Source organism: Magnolia sinica, chromosome 12, assembly GCF_029962835.1.
Source record: "Magnolia sinica isolate HGM2019 chromosome 12, MsV1, whole genome shotgun sequence".
In the NCBI taxonomy this organism is placed as follows: Eukaryota; Viridiplantae; Streptophyta; class Magnoliopsida; order Magnoliales; family Magnoliaceae; genus Magnolia; species Magnolia sinica.
The window spans coordinates 59,958,147-59,974,928 of NC_080584.1; the positions used below are offsets into that span (position 1 = coordinate 59,958,147).

At 38.8% G+C, this 16,782-nt stretch overlaps 1 protein-coding gene across 1 annotated transcript in view; it reads right to left on the minus strand.

Moving 5' to 3' along the window:
- Positions 1 to 16,455, minus strand: part of LOC131220101 (disease resistance protein SUMM2-like) — a 36,825-nt gene extending 20,370 nt beyond the window's left edge. Inside the window, exons 1-2 of the mRNA XM_058215070.1 lie at positions 15,844 to 16,455; positions 12,270 to 15,750 (exon numbers count right to left, since the gene is read on the minus strand). Coding sequence (XP_058071053.1) covers positions 12,270 to 15,678 — 3,409 coding nt within the window. The 5' untranslated portion in view covers positions 15,679 to 15,750; positions 15,844 to 16,455. The remainder of the gene's footprint in view (positions 1 to 12,269; positions 15,751 to 15,843) is intronic.
- Between the last annotated feature and the right edge of the window lie 327 nt (positions 16,456 to 16,782).

The following is a 16,782-nucleotide window of genomic DNA, read 5'->3' on the forward strand; positions in this document are numbered from 1 at the left end:
ATGCTCACTAATGGGAAAAAGTCAGAAAATTATTCTGAGGCCCTAGCCGACGAGCATAAGAGGGAGTGGTTGAAAACTATGCAAGAGGAGATGGAATCCTTACATAAGAACCACACCTATGATATGATGAAACTGCCTAAGAGCAACAAAGTTTTGAGCAATAAGTGAGTGTTTAGAAAGAAGCTTGAGCAGAAGAATTCACAGACGAAGTTTAAGGCCAAACTTGTGGTGAAAGGGTTTGGTCGGAGGAAAGGTATAGACTTCGAGGAGATATTCTCACCAGTGGTAAAGATGACATCCATACGTATGTTGCTTAGGTTGGCGGCTAGCATGGATCTGGAGATAGAGCAGCTAGATGTTAAAACTGCTTTCCTCCATGGTGACCTGGAAGAAGAGATCTACATGCACCAACCAGAGGGGTTCGAAGTCAAGGGCAAAGAGCATATGGTGTGTAGGCTGAGGAAGAGCTTGTATGGGCTGAAACAAGCTCCATGGCAATAGTACAAGAAGTTCGACTCATTTATGTTGAAGCATGGGTATGACAGAACGGATTCGGACCACTGTGTGTTCACGCGCAAGTTCTCATATGGTGATTTCTTAGTTCTGCTGTTATACATTGATGACATGCTCATCATGGGAAAAGATATTAAGAAGATAGACAGGCTGAAACAGGAGTTAGGCAAGTCGTTTGTGATGAAAGACTTAGGCTCGGCTAAACAAATCCTAGGAATGGAGATAACCCGTAACAGAAGCAGTAGGAAGCTTTAGCTGTCATAAGAGTGGTATATTGAGAAAGTCCTAGAGCGGTTTAATATAAATGCAGCGAAGCCGGTCAGTACTCCACTAGATGGTCACTTCAGATTGAGCAACAGGCAGTGTCCCAAGACGAATGCAGGGGTGGAAGAGATATAGAAGATACCCTATGCATCAGCTGTAGGAAGTTTGATGTATGCTATGGTGTGTACACGCCCAGACATAGCATATGCGGTTGGTGTTGTCACCGCAAAGAGCATTGGGTAGCGATGAAATGGATACTGCGATATCTAAGAGGCTCATCCAGGTTGAGCCTATGCTATGGTGACGGAAAACTTGTGTTAGAGGGCTACACAGATGCAGATATGGCAGGCGACATAAACTCTAGGAAGTCTACAACCGGGTTCATATTCACGTTTGCAGGGGGAGTGGTTTCTTGGCAGATCAAGTTACAGAAGGTCGTAACATTGTCGACAACAGAGGCCGAGTACATTGCAGTCATAGAAGTATGTAAAGAGATGCTTTGGATGAAGAGGTTCCTACAGGAACTTAGCCTGAAGCAGGAGCAGCACGGGTCTATTGCGATAGTCAAAGTGCTATACACTTGAGTAAGAATCCAAGTCAGCACTCCAAGTCGAAGCATATAGAGATTCAATATCACTGGATCAGGGATACTTTGGAATAGAATGTGTTACAGCTTGAGAAGGTCCACACAGACGATTATGGGTCAGACATGATGACCAAGGCTTTCCTCAAAAGCAAGTTTGAGGTTTGTAGAAACCTAGTTGGCTTGAAGAAGGTGAATCCCTCCTAGGTCGAAAATGGAGAGATTTGATGGGATTTCCTCCCAGGCTCAACCGGTCGTGAGCCTCACTCGACCAATCGAGGGTGGTGCTCGACCAGTTGAGCCCTGGCTCGACTAAAGTCCAACGACTTTGGGTTTATTTTTTTCGTGGTGCTCGACCAGTCGAGGGAGGTGCTCGACCGGTCGAGTGGGCCACTTGACCAATTAAGGACTTTGCTCAACCAGTCGAGGTTACGCAGATTTGAGTCCAGATCTTGCGCGGATTGCGAAAATCTGAGGCCCTTACGCAAGGGGTGCGAAAGGGAGTTTCTTAAACTATAAATAGGGGTGCCTAGGGCCTCTCTAGGTAATGCAAGAGGGTTTCCTAAAGCTTTGCAAGGGTTTGCTAAAGGGTTTAGGGCTATCAAAGGTGTGAGAGAGAGAGAGAGAAAGAGAGAGAGGAAGCTTATGGAAGGGAGGTTATGCTCGTAGAGGTGATCTACTGTGCACTCGACATCTCAACGCTTCTACGTCCTCGTGATCGGTGAGATCTCTCTGTTTTTCTTTTATTCTCTTATTGTTTATCCACTCCTACGTGAATGAAGAAGGTTGTAACGTTCTACTTCATAGTGAATTGTTGATCTGAACAAGGTCCTGTAGTTTTTACCTCTTTGAGGGTTTTCCACGTAAAAATCTCTTGTGTGGTGTGCTTTATGCTTTGATTTATTTCATTGTTTTATTATCCCATAATTCTGGTTTGATTTGGAAGGCTAGATCCTAAGGTTTTGTGCAAGGCCCCCAACACCCTTCATTGAAAGAAAGTTTGGATACGACAATACAGGTGCAAACAAACATGTATATACAAAACAACTTTCTATCTTACATGAGGGGGGGCTCTCTGGATAAGCATTTACAGTAGATGCACCAAGTCTTAACTTTTCTAGAATCAAATTCGCTTCCATATTTGGAGAACCAGATTATAATATGGTAGTTTAGCACCATCTATAACAAAAAGAACTTCATTCTTTCAAAAGCCAAGGAATCAATTGTGCAAAACCACATAGGAGAGTACCATTAAAATAAATAAATAAATAAAATCTCTATTTTTGTTATGAGCATTAATTAAATCAACAATAAATTACTATGACAGAAGAAAGGTTTAATCAACTTGGGTTTATAGGTTAAGACAAGATTATAAGATTCTAATATAGCAAGGTGTATGGAATATTGTATGGAAGTCGCTCAAGTTTCAGAGCAGGAAGGTGAATCAGAGGACGATCCACAAGGAGAATTGTCCTCTCTTAATGAAGATGAGCTGAATGTATTAAATCAGTAGCATATCTAGTTGAATTATGATTAGTTATGTTTTTGAGCCAATTTTAGTGGAATAATTGGGAAATCTTGAATATTTTATATTATTGTTAGTCAATAGTTTAATAAAGCTTCAAATGGGTGGGTAGCAGTACAATGCTTAGCTTTTGTAAATAACATAGATACGTGGACTAAATGTTTATAAATTCTTGTTGATTTATATAGATGTATGATTACAATGATTGAATGAAAGAAGTCTTGTTGAATGTTTGAGATTGTCAACTTAGATTAAATGTAACTCTTAAAAATGGTATGAAAAAATAATTTTAATATACTTGGTGTATGAGTCATCTGCCATAACTTGGGTAGGAGGGTACACACTTTGTATCTGAATTTCGGAATATGACAATACAAATAAATAAAATGTTCATGGGTCCCACCGTGATGTTTGTGTGTGACATCCGTCCATTAGTTTCTCTGCCGATATTAAGATATTAGCCCAAAAGTGAGAGGGATCCAAGTTTCAAGTGGCCCACAATGAATACCCACCATTGAAACGTTCCTGGGCCCACTATGATGTTTGTGTGCCCTTAATAAGGTGATAACCAAAGAATGAAGTTTAAAAAATTTCTTTTTTTTTTAAAGGCTTGATTTAAAATTTATGTTGGACCCACGGAGGTTTCAGTATTGGCATTCAACCCTACTGTTTCTTGTAGTGTGATGCACTTAAATTTGCAATCTACTTTATTTTTAATTAAGCTTGTGTCCTAATAGGAGCTGGTGAAAAGAATGGACGGAATGGATATAACAAATACTTGATGGTGGACCTTGCATATATACATTTCGATTGCGCTGGCTCAATGCAGCATGTTTAAAAAATTGACGTTCCAAGTACCAATGGTTAAATTATGGAAAGTAGTTGTTGGGGAGGATTTCCATGTTGCATCATGAGTGTCATCCAATCCATTCAGTAGATGAAAAGCTTCATATTAGGTTTACCCTTCAAATTTTAGCCTAATCCTTAACATAATTGTTCCACACAAAAGGGAACAGCCAGGGGAGGTTAAAACCAACCATTAAAACATTGGAATGGAAATAGTCTATCATGGGATGTATATGCCATCCATCCCAGTGATGGGATGTGATCCATCAGGATGAAGGGACACCGAAATTCAATTCATTCCAAACCTCATGTTGGCCAAATTCCATGAAAATATTAGGTTTGGGTGCCTCCAACCTAGAATTTTGGATTAGGATAATTTTGGGGATGTACGGTATGAGGAGATGCACCAGATGCATAGAATGATGCTACATACAGATGATGGGTGGGCCCCACACATCTCGAATGCATGATAATTCAATTTCCATAAACACATGTAACATTCCTGATTGATTCAACTCCTCTCGTCGCTTGACATCTCTCTCTTTCCTGACAGTGACAGTGGTGAGACGCTGTGAATAAATCTTTCTTGGTGAGATGATAGTGACGGTGATAGATTGGATATCCATTTACCCATCTATCACACAGATATTGTATATATTTGGCGATATCCAGGGCTGTTAATAGGCTGCATTAGCCCGTAAAGTTTTCGGGCCAGGCCTGGTTTGGACTGTAGTATCATGCTAGAGGGCTGGGTTCAAGCTTAAAGGTCCGGCCCATTTCTCAACCGGGTTAGGCTTTGGTGGTGTATAGAAGTGGGTCCGCCCGGTCTAAATTTTAGTTTGGCATGTAATGGTTGGAGTGAATTTTAAATGATCATCATGGTGGGCCTGAAGATAATCAATGATTGACGTCTTCCCTCTTAAACATCTTAGAGGGCTATGTAAAAAATTAAGGGCGGGTTTCACTCTCCCAACTATTTCCTTCATATGGTTCACCTAAACCACAGACTGGGCTTTATTTGGGCCCTACCGCTAAAATGGGGTGTTGCACCAGGTGATCAGGCTAGACCACTTAAACATCATGGTGGGTCCACAATTCAGATGGTCACACATTAAGACCCCTCTCTCTACATACACATAACCCTTGGGCTTGGGATCAAGTACATCAAAGACATTACGAGCCAGGCTCGAACTGGACAATTTTGGCTCTTCATGGGCCTGCAGTAGGCTTGGATAAAGTTTGGCATGGCCCTTTCTGCCTATTGACAGCCCTAGCAATATCTGATCTGAAGCAAGGTCCGGTCCTAAACTGGCCTGTAGACACCCCTATACCAGTTTACAGCCCTACCCCTTCACTATTTATTAAGAAATAAATGCTATGGGAGTCTGTGGGACTACGCAATCAAATACTCTAGGCCAACAAGATTCAAACAAACATCATGAAATCTAAATAAAGACCAGCCAAATATCTCACACCTCTTAGGCAGTGTTTTGTGATCTGTTTCAAGCAAACAACTTGAATGTGATCACTTGTGTATTCAATCCACTTTATACAAACAATGACTAGCACGTAGTTCAAACAAAATAAACCATGACCATATAGAACTCGTAAAGATAAATATAAAACAAAGAAATAAGCATTGTGCTAAATCTTTCCATTTCTTGAGCAGCTGAAACAAACATTGTAAAGATGAACAACCGCCGAACTGCTTGCAAACCTACATTCCACAGAGGAGAAGAAAAGCAAACATAAGAAAAAAAAAAATTGCAGTAATTACATTGTTTTTATGTAAATTGGCACTCCAATGATTTCCCCTTGCTTGTTGCTTAGCCCAACTTCACCATACATAACAATCATAACAATCATTCGTAAATCTTTTATCAGGTGGGCCACACAATGTATGGACCTAGATAATGATAGAACTATATGGTGGAAAACTTGTGTTTGCATCCTATGGAGAACTAATGTTTATATACAACTATACAAAATAAAAGATAAATTAAATTTAAACATATCCTGATATCATCAAGATATCATAATCCTAGCATTCTAGCTTCCTCCATATTATTGCCTGTTGAATGTGAACGGACGTTCATTTTTTTTTATTATTTTTTTTCAGCTATGTATTTAAAGGCCATTGGCTAAATGTTGTGATAGTTCCATGGCAACAATTTTGGGAATGCACCGTATGATTTGTGTGATGGCTATACACATAGCAGTTTATTACAACTCATTAATGAGTCCGATGAATTGTCATTTTGAGTAGCTTACACTAATTTGATAGTGTCGTTGGAGGTAGTTTTCATTCTTTGCATTAGCAATCTCGTAACATTTTACTAGTGCAGCTAATATGTAGCAGATTGAAGGATTCACCACTATGCTGAAACCCTTTTAATCTGTCACTAACAACTCTGTACATAACTCATTAGTTTTAAATGCTTTCAAGTTCTAGTGGAGCTTGGATTTATGCTTGTAGTAGGAATTTCTTGTTTTTCACCCAAAATATATTACTACACAAAAAATAATTTATTATATTACATAGATTGCTCCAAATGAGGGAAAAAGAAGAAAGAATAAAAGGTTCATAATAGAATATTAAGGAGAAAAGAGTGGAATGCATCTCCTTTTATTCTTTTCAATTTGAGCTATTGGGCTTTTTTATTTTTATTTTTCAATTCGTTAATTGAAAGCATGAATTAGCCAATTTGATCTTCTAAGTTATTTTAGTTTATTCAGTTTCCAATTTGTGTGATGGGAAAAAGTTCTCAAATTCAGTAAGTGACGTATAAAAGGAAATATATTACCTCACTTTGTAAAGAGGAGAAGAAAGACAAGTATTAACAACATGCTATTGCCTTCACATTTGATAACTGAACTAAAAAGATTAGAAAACCAGCTACAACAACTCTAAATACTTGAGAGGAAAAGTAAATGTAGAGTTATAGGGTAAACATTGAATGAATTACAAGAAAATTTAAATAGAAAAACATCTATTGTGACTATATTATCCTATCTAGAAAGGAAAATATCAAATAAGAAATTAGACCTGTTCATCAATGTATAGATTACTGGATAGCTAGGTTTTGCACAGGGGGAGCACTATGTTTCAAAATACTGAACTGTTGATATGAGGGCCCACCATGGATAGGGAGTGCCCTGAAAATCTCCAATTGGGAAATTCTAACTCTTCAGTAATATTTTCCAGCATGAAAGGAAGTGCTAGTGTTCCAGACTTTAGAATTATTCCAATCTATTAGTGTAAGATGCATGAAGCTGAATATAATTTAGGGGTGCCAATGTTCCAGGCCTTAGAATTCTTTCAATCTATTAGCATAAGAAGATGTATAAAGATGATCATATGAAATCCACTCCAACAATTAGATGTCACACCAAAAGTTTGTCATGAGTTCAAAAATCAGGCCACATCTGATTCTAGTGGGCCACACCAGTGGAAACGGTTTAGAGGGTGAGTGTTGCCTTGTACATTGACCCCAATCATGTGGTCCACCTGAATCGTGAATGGAGATGGATTTTGGATCATGGGCCTGGTGACAAATCTAGTGGTTGGATGGATTTTACATTAACATCACAATGGGAACCACATGTCCCGCCCACCCCTTCGCTCACGGGGCATCACTCATCTCCGTTGAGAAATATAAGGGAAGGTATTTTAATGATAATTACTTAGATTGGTCAGGTAGCTTGTTGAAAACCTTTGGAAAAAGGTACAAGAGTGTAAATTTTATAATAAGTTGGTAGTTTATCATAAAATTCTCTTAACGAAACTATAATATACTCCTTTCTACTTTATTAGACTAATAACTGAATTTCAATCCTATATATAGCACATGCAAATGCAGACTTGAAAACGCTAATATTCACTGCAGTTGTCACTTGAGGAGCCAGTGTAAAGAGAGAAAAAAAGAAAAGAAAAAAGAAAGATAAATAAATAAAATATAAGTTTCTAGATGGGAAAAAAATTGATAATGAAACTACATACAAATTGACCATTACAAGGTTCTAATATGTAAGAATACAAACAGAGCTCATGCTTCAAGTGTTGTGACCGTTGGTACGAAGGAGCCCACAATGGATCATGGTTAGCGAGAAACAGAACATCATTCTGTGCATGGGCATGGTCCATTAGACTAATATTCATTATATCAAATGACTTGGATCACATAAATGTGGGCCTATCGTGGGTAGACCATGGCTTGAAAATATTCTAAAAGAAGAATTCTAATTAATAAATTTAACCAAAAAAAAAAAAAAAAACAATAAATTGTCAAAATTCAACTGAAAAAAGGGAGCTAGAATATTTATGTCATGGGTTATCAACAACGGGCCACATCATATGGATGGTCTTTAATTCTATGCTACCCGACCATAGCCCTACATGCACGAACTTTTATTATTATTATTATTATTATTATTATGATTTTACATGCACGAACTAAAAGGGTAATGACATGATTATATGGCAGATATCCTTAGGCAGTGTATCCCACAATAACAGAGAGTCTTTATTTGATATAAGTGGGACTGATGGCAAGGTAATCCAAACCATTGGTTTGTTGGGGTCCTTAGTGGATGGACCATGACTCAAAATTTTCTTAGGTTGGAAGATCTGAGCCGTTACTGTTGGGCTTTCGTTTTCATTTGGATAATTGATGCCTTTAAGCCTTTGTATAAACGGCACAAATTCAAAATCCGAAAATGTCGTGTAAAGATGTTATTCATGACACAGTCCCTTCAAAGTAGGCCGTGACAGAGCAATGGTTTGGATGGCTGATGCATGGGCAGATCTTTAAGGAAGCAGACTAGGTGCAGCCCTGCCTCGCCCAACAGGGTGCAGCCCTGACTGTGGGGCCCACCTTGATGTATGTATTGTATATCCACTCTGTTTAACATTTTTTCGGCTCATTTAAGGATATGAACCAGAAAATCTGAAGTGGATCACTACAGGAAAGAGTGGTGATTGATCATAAAAACTCCTTTGGGGCCTTGAAAGTTTTCGATCAAGCTGCAATTTACTTTCTCTTCATCCAAGTCTGTGTGATCTTATCGACAGGTTGGATAAGAAATAAACATTATGGTAGGCCCTAGGGAGTTTCTAATGGTGTTCATTCAATCATCAATGTTTCATATGGTGTGGTCCGCTTGATATTTGGATCTACTTCATATTTGGCTTATCATACTAGAATGAGCTGGAAAAACAGTTCGATGGCATGGATATACATTACATACTTCAAGGTGGGCCCTACAGTCAGGATCGCACCTAATCCACCCACGGATGTAGAAACCGAAAACACAGGTGAATGATGCATGTCTTCTGTGTCATTTTACCTCTCATTCTACCGTTATAGCAGATTAATTTGATAGTGTCATTCCATGTAGTTTTCATTCTTTGCATTAGCAACTCGCAACATTTTACCAGTGCAGATTGAAGGATTCACCACTATGCTGAAACCCTTGAAACCCTTTTAATCTGTCACTAACAACTCTATACATAACTCATTAGTTTTAAATGCTTTCTAGTTCAAGTGGAGTTTGGATTTATGCTTATAGTATGGAATTTCTTGTTTTTCACCCAAAATATACTACTACACGAAAAATAATTTATTACATAGATTGCTCCAGAGGAGGGAAAGAGAAGAAAGAATAAAAGGTTTGTAATAGAATATTAAGAAAAGAGTGGAATGCATTCTCTTTTTATTCTTTTCAATTAGAGTTATTAGGCTCTTGTTTTTTTTCAATTCATTAATTGAAGGCATGAATTAGCCAATTTTATCTTCCAAGTTATTTTAGTTTAGTCAGTATCCAATTTGTTTGATGGGCAAAAGTTTTCAATTTCAGTCAGTGATGTAGAAAAGTAAGGAAATATGTATTTACCTCACTTTGTAAAGAGAAGAAGAAAAAACAAGTATTAACAACATGCCAAAGCCTTCACATTTAATAACTGAACTGAAAAGATAACAAAACGAGCTACAACGACTCTAAATACCTAAGAGGAAAAGCAGATGTAGAGTTATAGAGTAAACATTGAATGAATTACAAGAAAATTCAGATACAAAAAGATCGAGTGAATGATTATATTATCCTCTCCAGAAGTGAAAATATCAAATGAGAAATTAGATCTGCCCATCAATGCATGGATTACTAGATAGCTAGGTTTTTCACATGGGGGCACTATGGTTCAAAATACTGAACTATTGATCTGAGGGCCCACCATGGATGGGGAGTGTCGTGAAAATCTCCAATAGGAAAATTCAAACGCTTCAATAGGTGGGCACTTTCCTCATCAAATGTGGATGGATGGTCTACTTTATTCTCTTAACCATATATTTGAATTAAAGAGGTATAATCTTTCAATATTGGAGACTTCTTGGACAACCTCCATTTTTGTTGGGCCCATCAAATCAACAATTTAGATTATTGAATTATGGGTCTATATGTATGGAGCTCTTGACCATTTACTCTTCACCATCATTGATTTTGTATGATGTTTTAGGTGTGACATAGAGGCCTTGCTATCTGGATGGTTTCAATTGAGGAACATAAATTTCATTCAGACAGTGGCTATGTGCATATGCATTGTCAGTAATAATTGCCTCCATGGAAGGAAGTGCTAGTGTTCCAGGCCTTAGAAATCTTCCAATCTATTAGTATAAGATGTATAAAGCTGAATATAATTTAGTGGTGCTAGTGTTCCAGGCCTTAGAATTCTTCCAATCTATTAGTATAAGAAGATGTATAAAGATGAATATATGAAATCCACTCCAACCATTATATGTCACACCAAAAGTTAGTCATGGGCCCTAAAATCAGGCCCACACGTGATTCAGGTGGGCTACACTAATGGAAACAGTTTAGAGGGTGAGTGTTGCCATGTACACTGATTCCAATCGTGTGGTCCACCTGAATCATGAATGGAGCTGATTTTTAAGTATGGGGCCTAGTGACGGATCTGGTGGTTGGGATGGATTTCACATAAACATCACAATGGGACCCACCCGTGCTGCCCACCCCTTCGGCATCACTTGTCCCCATTGAGAAATATAAAGGGAAGGTATTCTATTGATAATTACTTAGATCGGTGAGATAGCTTACTGAAGACCTTTTTTCCAAAGGTACAAGATTGTAAATTCTATAATATGTAGGTATATCATAAAATTTTCTTAACGAAACTATAATATACTCCTTTCTACTTTAATTAATTAACTAATAACTGAATTTCAATCCTACAGCACATCCAAATGCAGACTGGGAAGAGGCCAGAAATCAGGTACACTCATAAAATAATACTAGTACTTCAAAAAAGTATTGTTTTAGTAGATTAGAGGAGTAGCATCTTTAAATTAAAGGAGGAGATAAATAAAGAAAGAAGAGAGAAGTTGATTACGCTAATATTCACTGCAGGTGTCACTTGAGGAGCCTGTGTAATGAGAAAAAAAGAAGATAAATAAATATAATATAAGTTTTTAGATGGGAAAAAAATGATAATGAAACTACATACAAATTGACCATTACAAGGTTCTAATATGTAAGAATACAAACAGAGCTCATGCTTCAACTGTTGTGACCATTGATATGAAGGAGCCCACAACGGATCATGGTTGATGAGAAATACAACATTCTGTGCATGGATCCGACGGATAGAATTTGGGGCATGGTCCATTAAGACTAGAACTCATTATATCAAATGACTTCCATCACATACACGTGGGTAGACTAGGGCTTGAAAATCTTCTCAAGAGAAGAATTCTAATTAATTAATGAAAAAAAAAAAAAGGAAACAAGAAATTGTAAAAATTCAACTGAAAAGAGGGAGCTGGAATATTTATGTCATGGCTTATCAACAACAGGCCACCTCAGATTGATGGTCTTTAATTCTATGCTTACAGACCATAGCCCTAAAAAGTTCAAAATCTGGAAATTCATGACACCGTCCCAGGCCATGACAGAGCAATGGTTTGGATCGCGCTGATGCATGGGCAGATCCGTAAGGGAGCGGATTAGGTGCAGCCCTGCCTCACCCAACACAGTGCAGCCCTGACTGTGGGGCCCAATTTGATGTATGTATTTTATATCCACTCCGTTTATCCATTTTTCAAGCTCTTTTTAGGGTATGAACCAGAAAATGAAGCAGATCCAAATCTCAAGTGGATCACACTACAAGAAAGAGTGGTGATTGATCATAAAAACTTCTTTTGGGCCATAAAAGTTTTTTGATCAAGATGCAATTTGTTTTTTCTCTTCATCCAAGGCTATGCGATCTTATCAACAGGTTGAATGAGAAATAAACATTATGGTGGCCATTCAATAATCAGTGTTTCCTATGGTGAGGTCCACTTGATATTTGGATATGCTTCATATTTGGGTTCTTATACTAGAATGAGCTCGAAAAACGGTTGGATGGCGTGGATATATAATACATAATTCAAGGTAGGCCCTACAGTAAAGGCTGCACCTAATCCGCCCCCAAATGTAGAAACCGAAAACACAAGTGAATGATGCATGTCTTCTGGGTCATTTTACCTCTCATTCTACAAGTAGATAATAGGGGTTGAATGCGGGCTTTAAGGCTCTCATCTTCCCACTCCACCTCCTCCAACCATTCTTTGGTTGAAAAGATTACCTTTAGGTTTGGAGCGCTGTGAGGTCCCATTTGAATCTTCTTGAAATTTTGACAATTCTGACACTCCTTCACTGTAAGATATTCCAAGGAAGGCCAATCGAAAAGTACGCCAACTCCTTGGTAGAAGCTTGTTAGCTGTTCTAACCCCAGTAATATTAAAACCGTTAACCTTGGAAGCATGCCTTGATCCACCACTTCATCGTCTGCCTCCTTTGCTATTATTGTTTTCATTCTCCGGCAGCCGTCGACACGGAGAAAATTGAGTTGCAAGAGACCTTGGGCGACACTCAACGAAAAGAGATTATGGAGGCCATTACATTCAGAAATGATCAATTCTTGAAGGTTGTGGAACATTCTTCCATGTGGAAGTGAGTGAGGGAGACACGTCAGTTCTGATTGCCTTGACCCTGATGATGACGATAATGATGCAGTTGTGCTCCCTTCTACTTCTACCCCTATCAATTTCTCCATCTTCTCACACCCCTTAATGTGAAGCAGCTTTAATTGTTGAAGTCTTTGTGCCAGAGCAGGTGAGACGAGATATCTCAGTCTCTTGCAATCTTCAACACTTAGGTCCTCTAAATGGTGGAGGCTACCAAGAGGAGGTACAACCCCCTTACAAATACTTGTCAGTTCTGGTAGATTATACAATTGGAGTTTCCTTAATTTTGAAAGCAGAGCATCTTCTTTTGAGGTCCCCTGGAAGTGAAAGACTTCCACCAACTCATCACACCGACTTATTTTGAGTTTCTCCAGATTCTGCGGCAGATCAGATGGCAAGATATTGATTAATTTATTACAACCGGATATGTTAAGCTTTCTCAGGTTTTGGAGGGAACTGGCTGGAAGTGGGCCCTGGCAGAACATCTTTAGATTCATTAACTCATCTAGTGACAACTTATTCAAATGCTTGAATACATTTCGTGGAGGCTCTGCTCCTTCTTCCACACTTACAAAATGTTCCATTTCACCACATTCTTTGATAATGAGGATCTTTAAGTGGTTGAAACTTAGTTCATGCGACGGCATGAGATTCTCGGTTCCCCCACAACGCACTAATTCTAGCTCGTTTGTTCTCTTAAACAGTACCACAACCCAATTTCCAATTGAACTTGGTGAAGTCTCGATTTTTATACTCCTTGCTGCTTTGCTGTTTGTGTAATCTCTACCCACACATATGCAGAATTTCTTCAGGTTTTTCCATGGACCAGGGATGTCCTGAGCCAAGCATTCGACATTTTCCACATGGATGTATAAAACGGTCAGCCGAGACAAGGATGCCACTTCAATTAAGCTAGCTTGTCTTGCATCTCCATTTCCCAAAACTTCCCACTTACTAAAGCTATTGCCCATGTGCAATTCCTCTAAACGAGTCATCTTTGATATAACATTCGGTGCTATCATTTGAAGAGAAGTATCCCTCAAATCCAAGAGCTTTAGATTTTCTAACTCACCCATTTTTTCCGTCAGTTCATGGATGCCAGTTTTTTGTAGACAAAGTATTTCTAGCTTCTTCAATCCACCAATGAGAGTTACGTCCTTTAACCTTCGACATCCATCTAATCGCAGCGTCCGCAGGGTTTTTAGGCCCTCCACTGATGGGGGCAATTTTGAGATACCAATGTCACATAGATCCAAAACCTTAAGGGAATTCATCCATTGAAAGAAATCGTTCGGAATCTCTTTCAAAGAACGATTCATTGTCAAAAGCAAGGTTAGGAGCCAAGGACAATCAATTTGATCAGGAAGTATACTAATTTCATTGTCTGTTAATGAAATTCTCTTACATTCCTGGACATTTCCAATCTCTGGCCACTCTTTCAAACCTACATTGGCCTTTACCCAAAACCCATGTTCAGATCTTGATGCTATTGATAAGGCTACATCTCGGACGACATCATGCATTTTTACTGAATTTAGTCTATCTCCCTCTAACAACAAGCAAGAAGCCTTAAGTTTGTCAAACAAGATGTGAACTCTACATGATGCTTCCTCCAATGTATTAACATCCTTGAAAAGATCTTCCCCAGTTCCATATATTCTCATCTCATTCTCAGAAACAGAATAACCTTTTGGAAATAAACAGCAAAACAAGAAGCACAACTGGGCCTCCTTACTTTCTAAGTAATTGTAACTCATCTCCAAAGAAGAGAACACCTTTTTATCCATACCCTTGATATTTGTAGGATTAGAGCTTTGTAATTGTATTAGTGCATCATCCCATACTTTTTTATCCTTCTCATATAATGCCATTCCTACTGTGACTATCGCTAGAGGCAAGCACCCACATTCCTCAACAACTTTTCTTGCCACAGCATGCAATTCAGGAGACTCAACAGCATCACCCGCCTTTTCTTTGAATAGATCCCATGCATCTTCTTTCGATAATACATTGACTAGGATCTTTGCCTGGCTCTTCATGTCACCGCATACTTCCTCACTTCGTGTAGTAAATGCAATCTTACAACCACTATCATTCCATTCCAAAGGGATCCCTACATCGTCTAGCTCCAACCTTTCCCATAGATTATCGAAAATTAAAAGGATCTTCTTGTTATTCGACAGCTCTTGCTTCCATCTCTCCAGCAACTTCCCTGCTCTTACTACTTGACTCTCTTCCTTGAGTTTCAGTCCCAATTGTTCTGCAATCTCGCGTTGAATCTTCTTCAATTTAGGTTTCTGGACTATGATCGCCTTTTGAAAAAGTCCTTCACTTTCCACCCTTTTGGCCACTTGTTTCATCAAGGTTGTCTTGCCCACACCCCCCATGCCATAAACCCCAATCATGTTGATGTTGTCATCCTTTAGTGCATCCATGACTTGATTCATAGAAAATTCTGTGGATTCAAGAGGCATAAAGTCCCTAACAGGCAAGGATTCCATGGTAGGAGGCTTCGGAGTGTATGATACAATACTAGATTTCGCCTCTGTTTGGAGACTACGAACATCATCCATCTTCTTTTTTGCTTCTTTACCTAGACGGTAACGTGAGCGCAAGTTGAAACAGCCTATGCTCTCTTTAACTTGACCATTCAAACTCTTTGCATCTTCTTTGACAACTTCTACCTTTTCTAACCATTTCTGAATATCGTCAGTGATCACTTGCCCATTCCGACGATCTGCAGCCACCATTCCCTGTACGTCATTTCTTGTCCTTGCCAAGTTTTCAACTTCTTTGCTAAGATCATCGACATTACTTCTATAGCAAAGGAGATAACTGGCCTGGCGCTTTATGGTAGCCACTAAAGCTTTTCCGGCTTCTGTAACCGGTGTAACCACGATCCCCAAGATTGCCAAGATTGCAGCCATTGTATCTTTTGGATGGATGAAAGGGATAATCCGTGGAGCAGCAACAATTGCTCAACAACAGAAAAGAAAAACCTGAAATAAGCATGATAGATAAGAAGAAGTAGAAATAAAAAAATAAAGAGAAATAAGTTGTAAGCCAAGAAGAAAAGAAGGTACTAGTGTTACCTTATCTTTTCTTAGCAATTGCTTGTCCCAGTGAAAACTGAAGACTGAGTTATAATAGCACCAACTCAAAGGAAGCTCCTTACTTGTCACCGCAATATAAGAGAAGGCTCCAAATGCTACACCACCCAATTAAAAGAAGTTTGGCAACATAGCTTTGATGGATATAGCATATACTTGTAGTAAATATGCTAAAAGAAAAAAAAGACCGCACATGTATGCATACTTACTTTTCAATTCATCAGGTAACTTAGACCCAGTACAAAGCTTTGTAGATAAACTTACAAAACGATTTGTGGGCCCCATTGTGATGTGTGGATGGCATCCAATCTGTCTATCATCTACACCCCCTCGTGTTATCCTTGGATGCCAAACATCAGGCTGATCCAAAACTCAGGTGGGCCACACCATAGGTACTTTTGTAATGGGAAGGCCCACCATTAAAAACTTCCAGATTGTGCGTGGAGCCTACCCTATTTTGTCTATGTCATCTAAACCATTCAGAAGATTCACCTGACACCTTACTAATCTGCCTATTCCAAAACTCAGGTAGACCACAACCCATGCTGAGGAAGGCATGGCTTCGGTGGATTCCGGAATCCACCGAGGCGGGTGGGATCCCTGACCAGGCCAACCTTGACCGTTTTGAAAACTCATTCTAGGGCATGATCCAAAAAACTAAGCATATCTGATAAGCATATCTAAATATCAGGTGGACCATAATATATGAAACAGTGGTAATTGACATTTAAACTTCTCATGGACCACAAAAGTTTTAGATCAAGCTGATATTTGTGTGGTCTCTTCATCCAGGTCTTTGTGAACTTATCAACAGGTTGGATGGCAAATAAACATTTTGGTGGCCCCAGCGAAGTTTTTAATGGTGGGGATTCAGTCAAGACCATTTCCTGTGGTATGGCCCACCTATGATTTGTATATGCT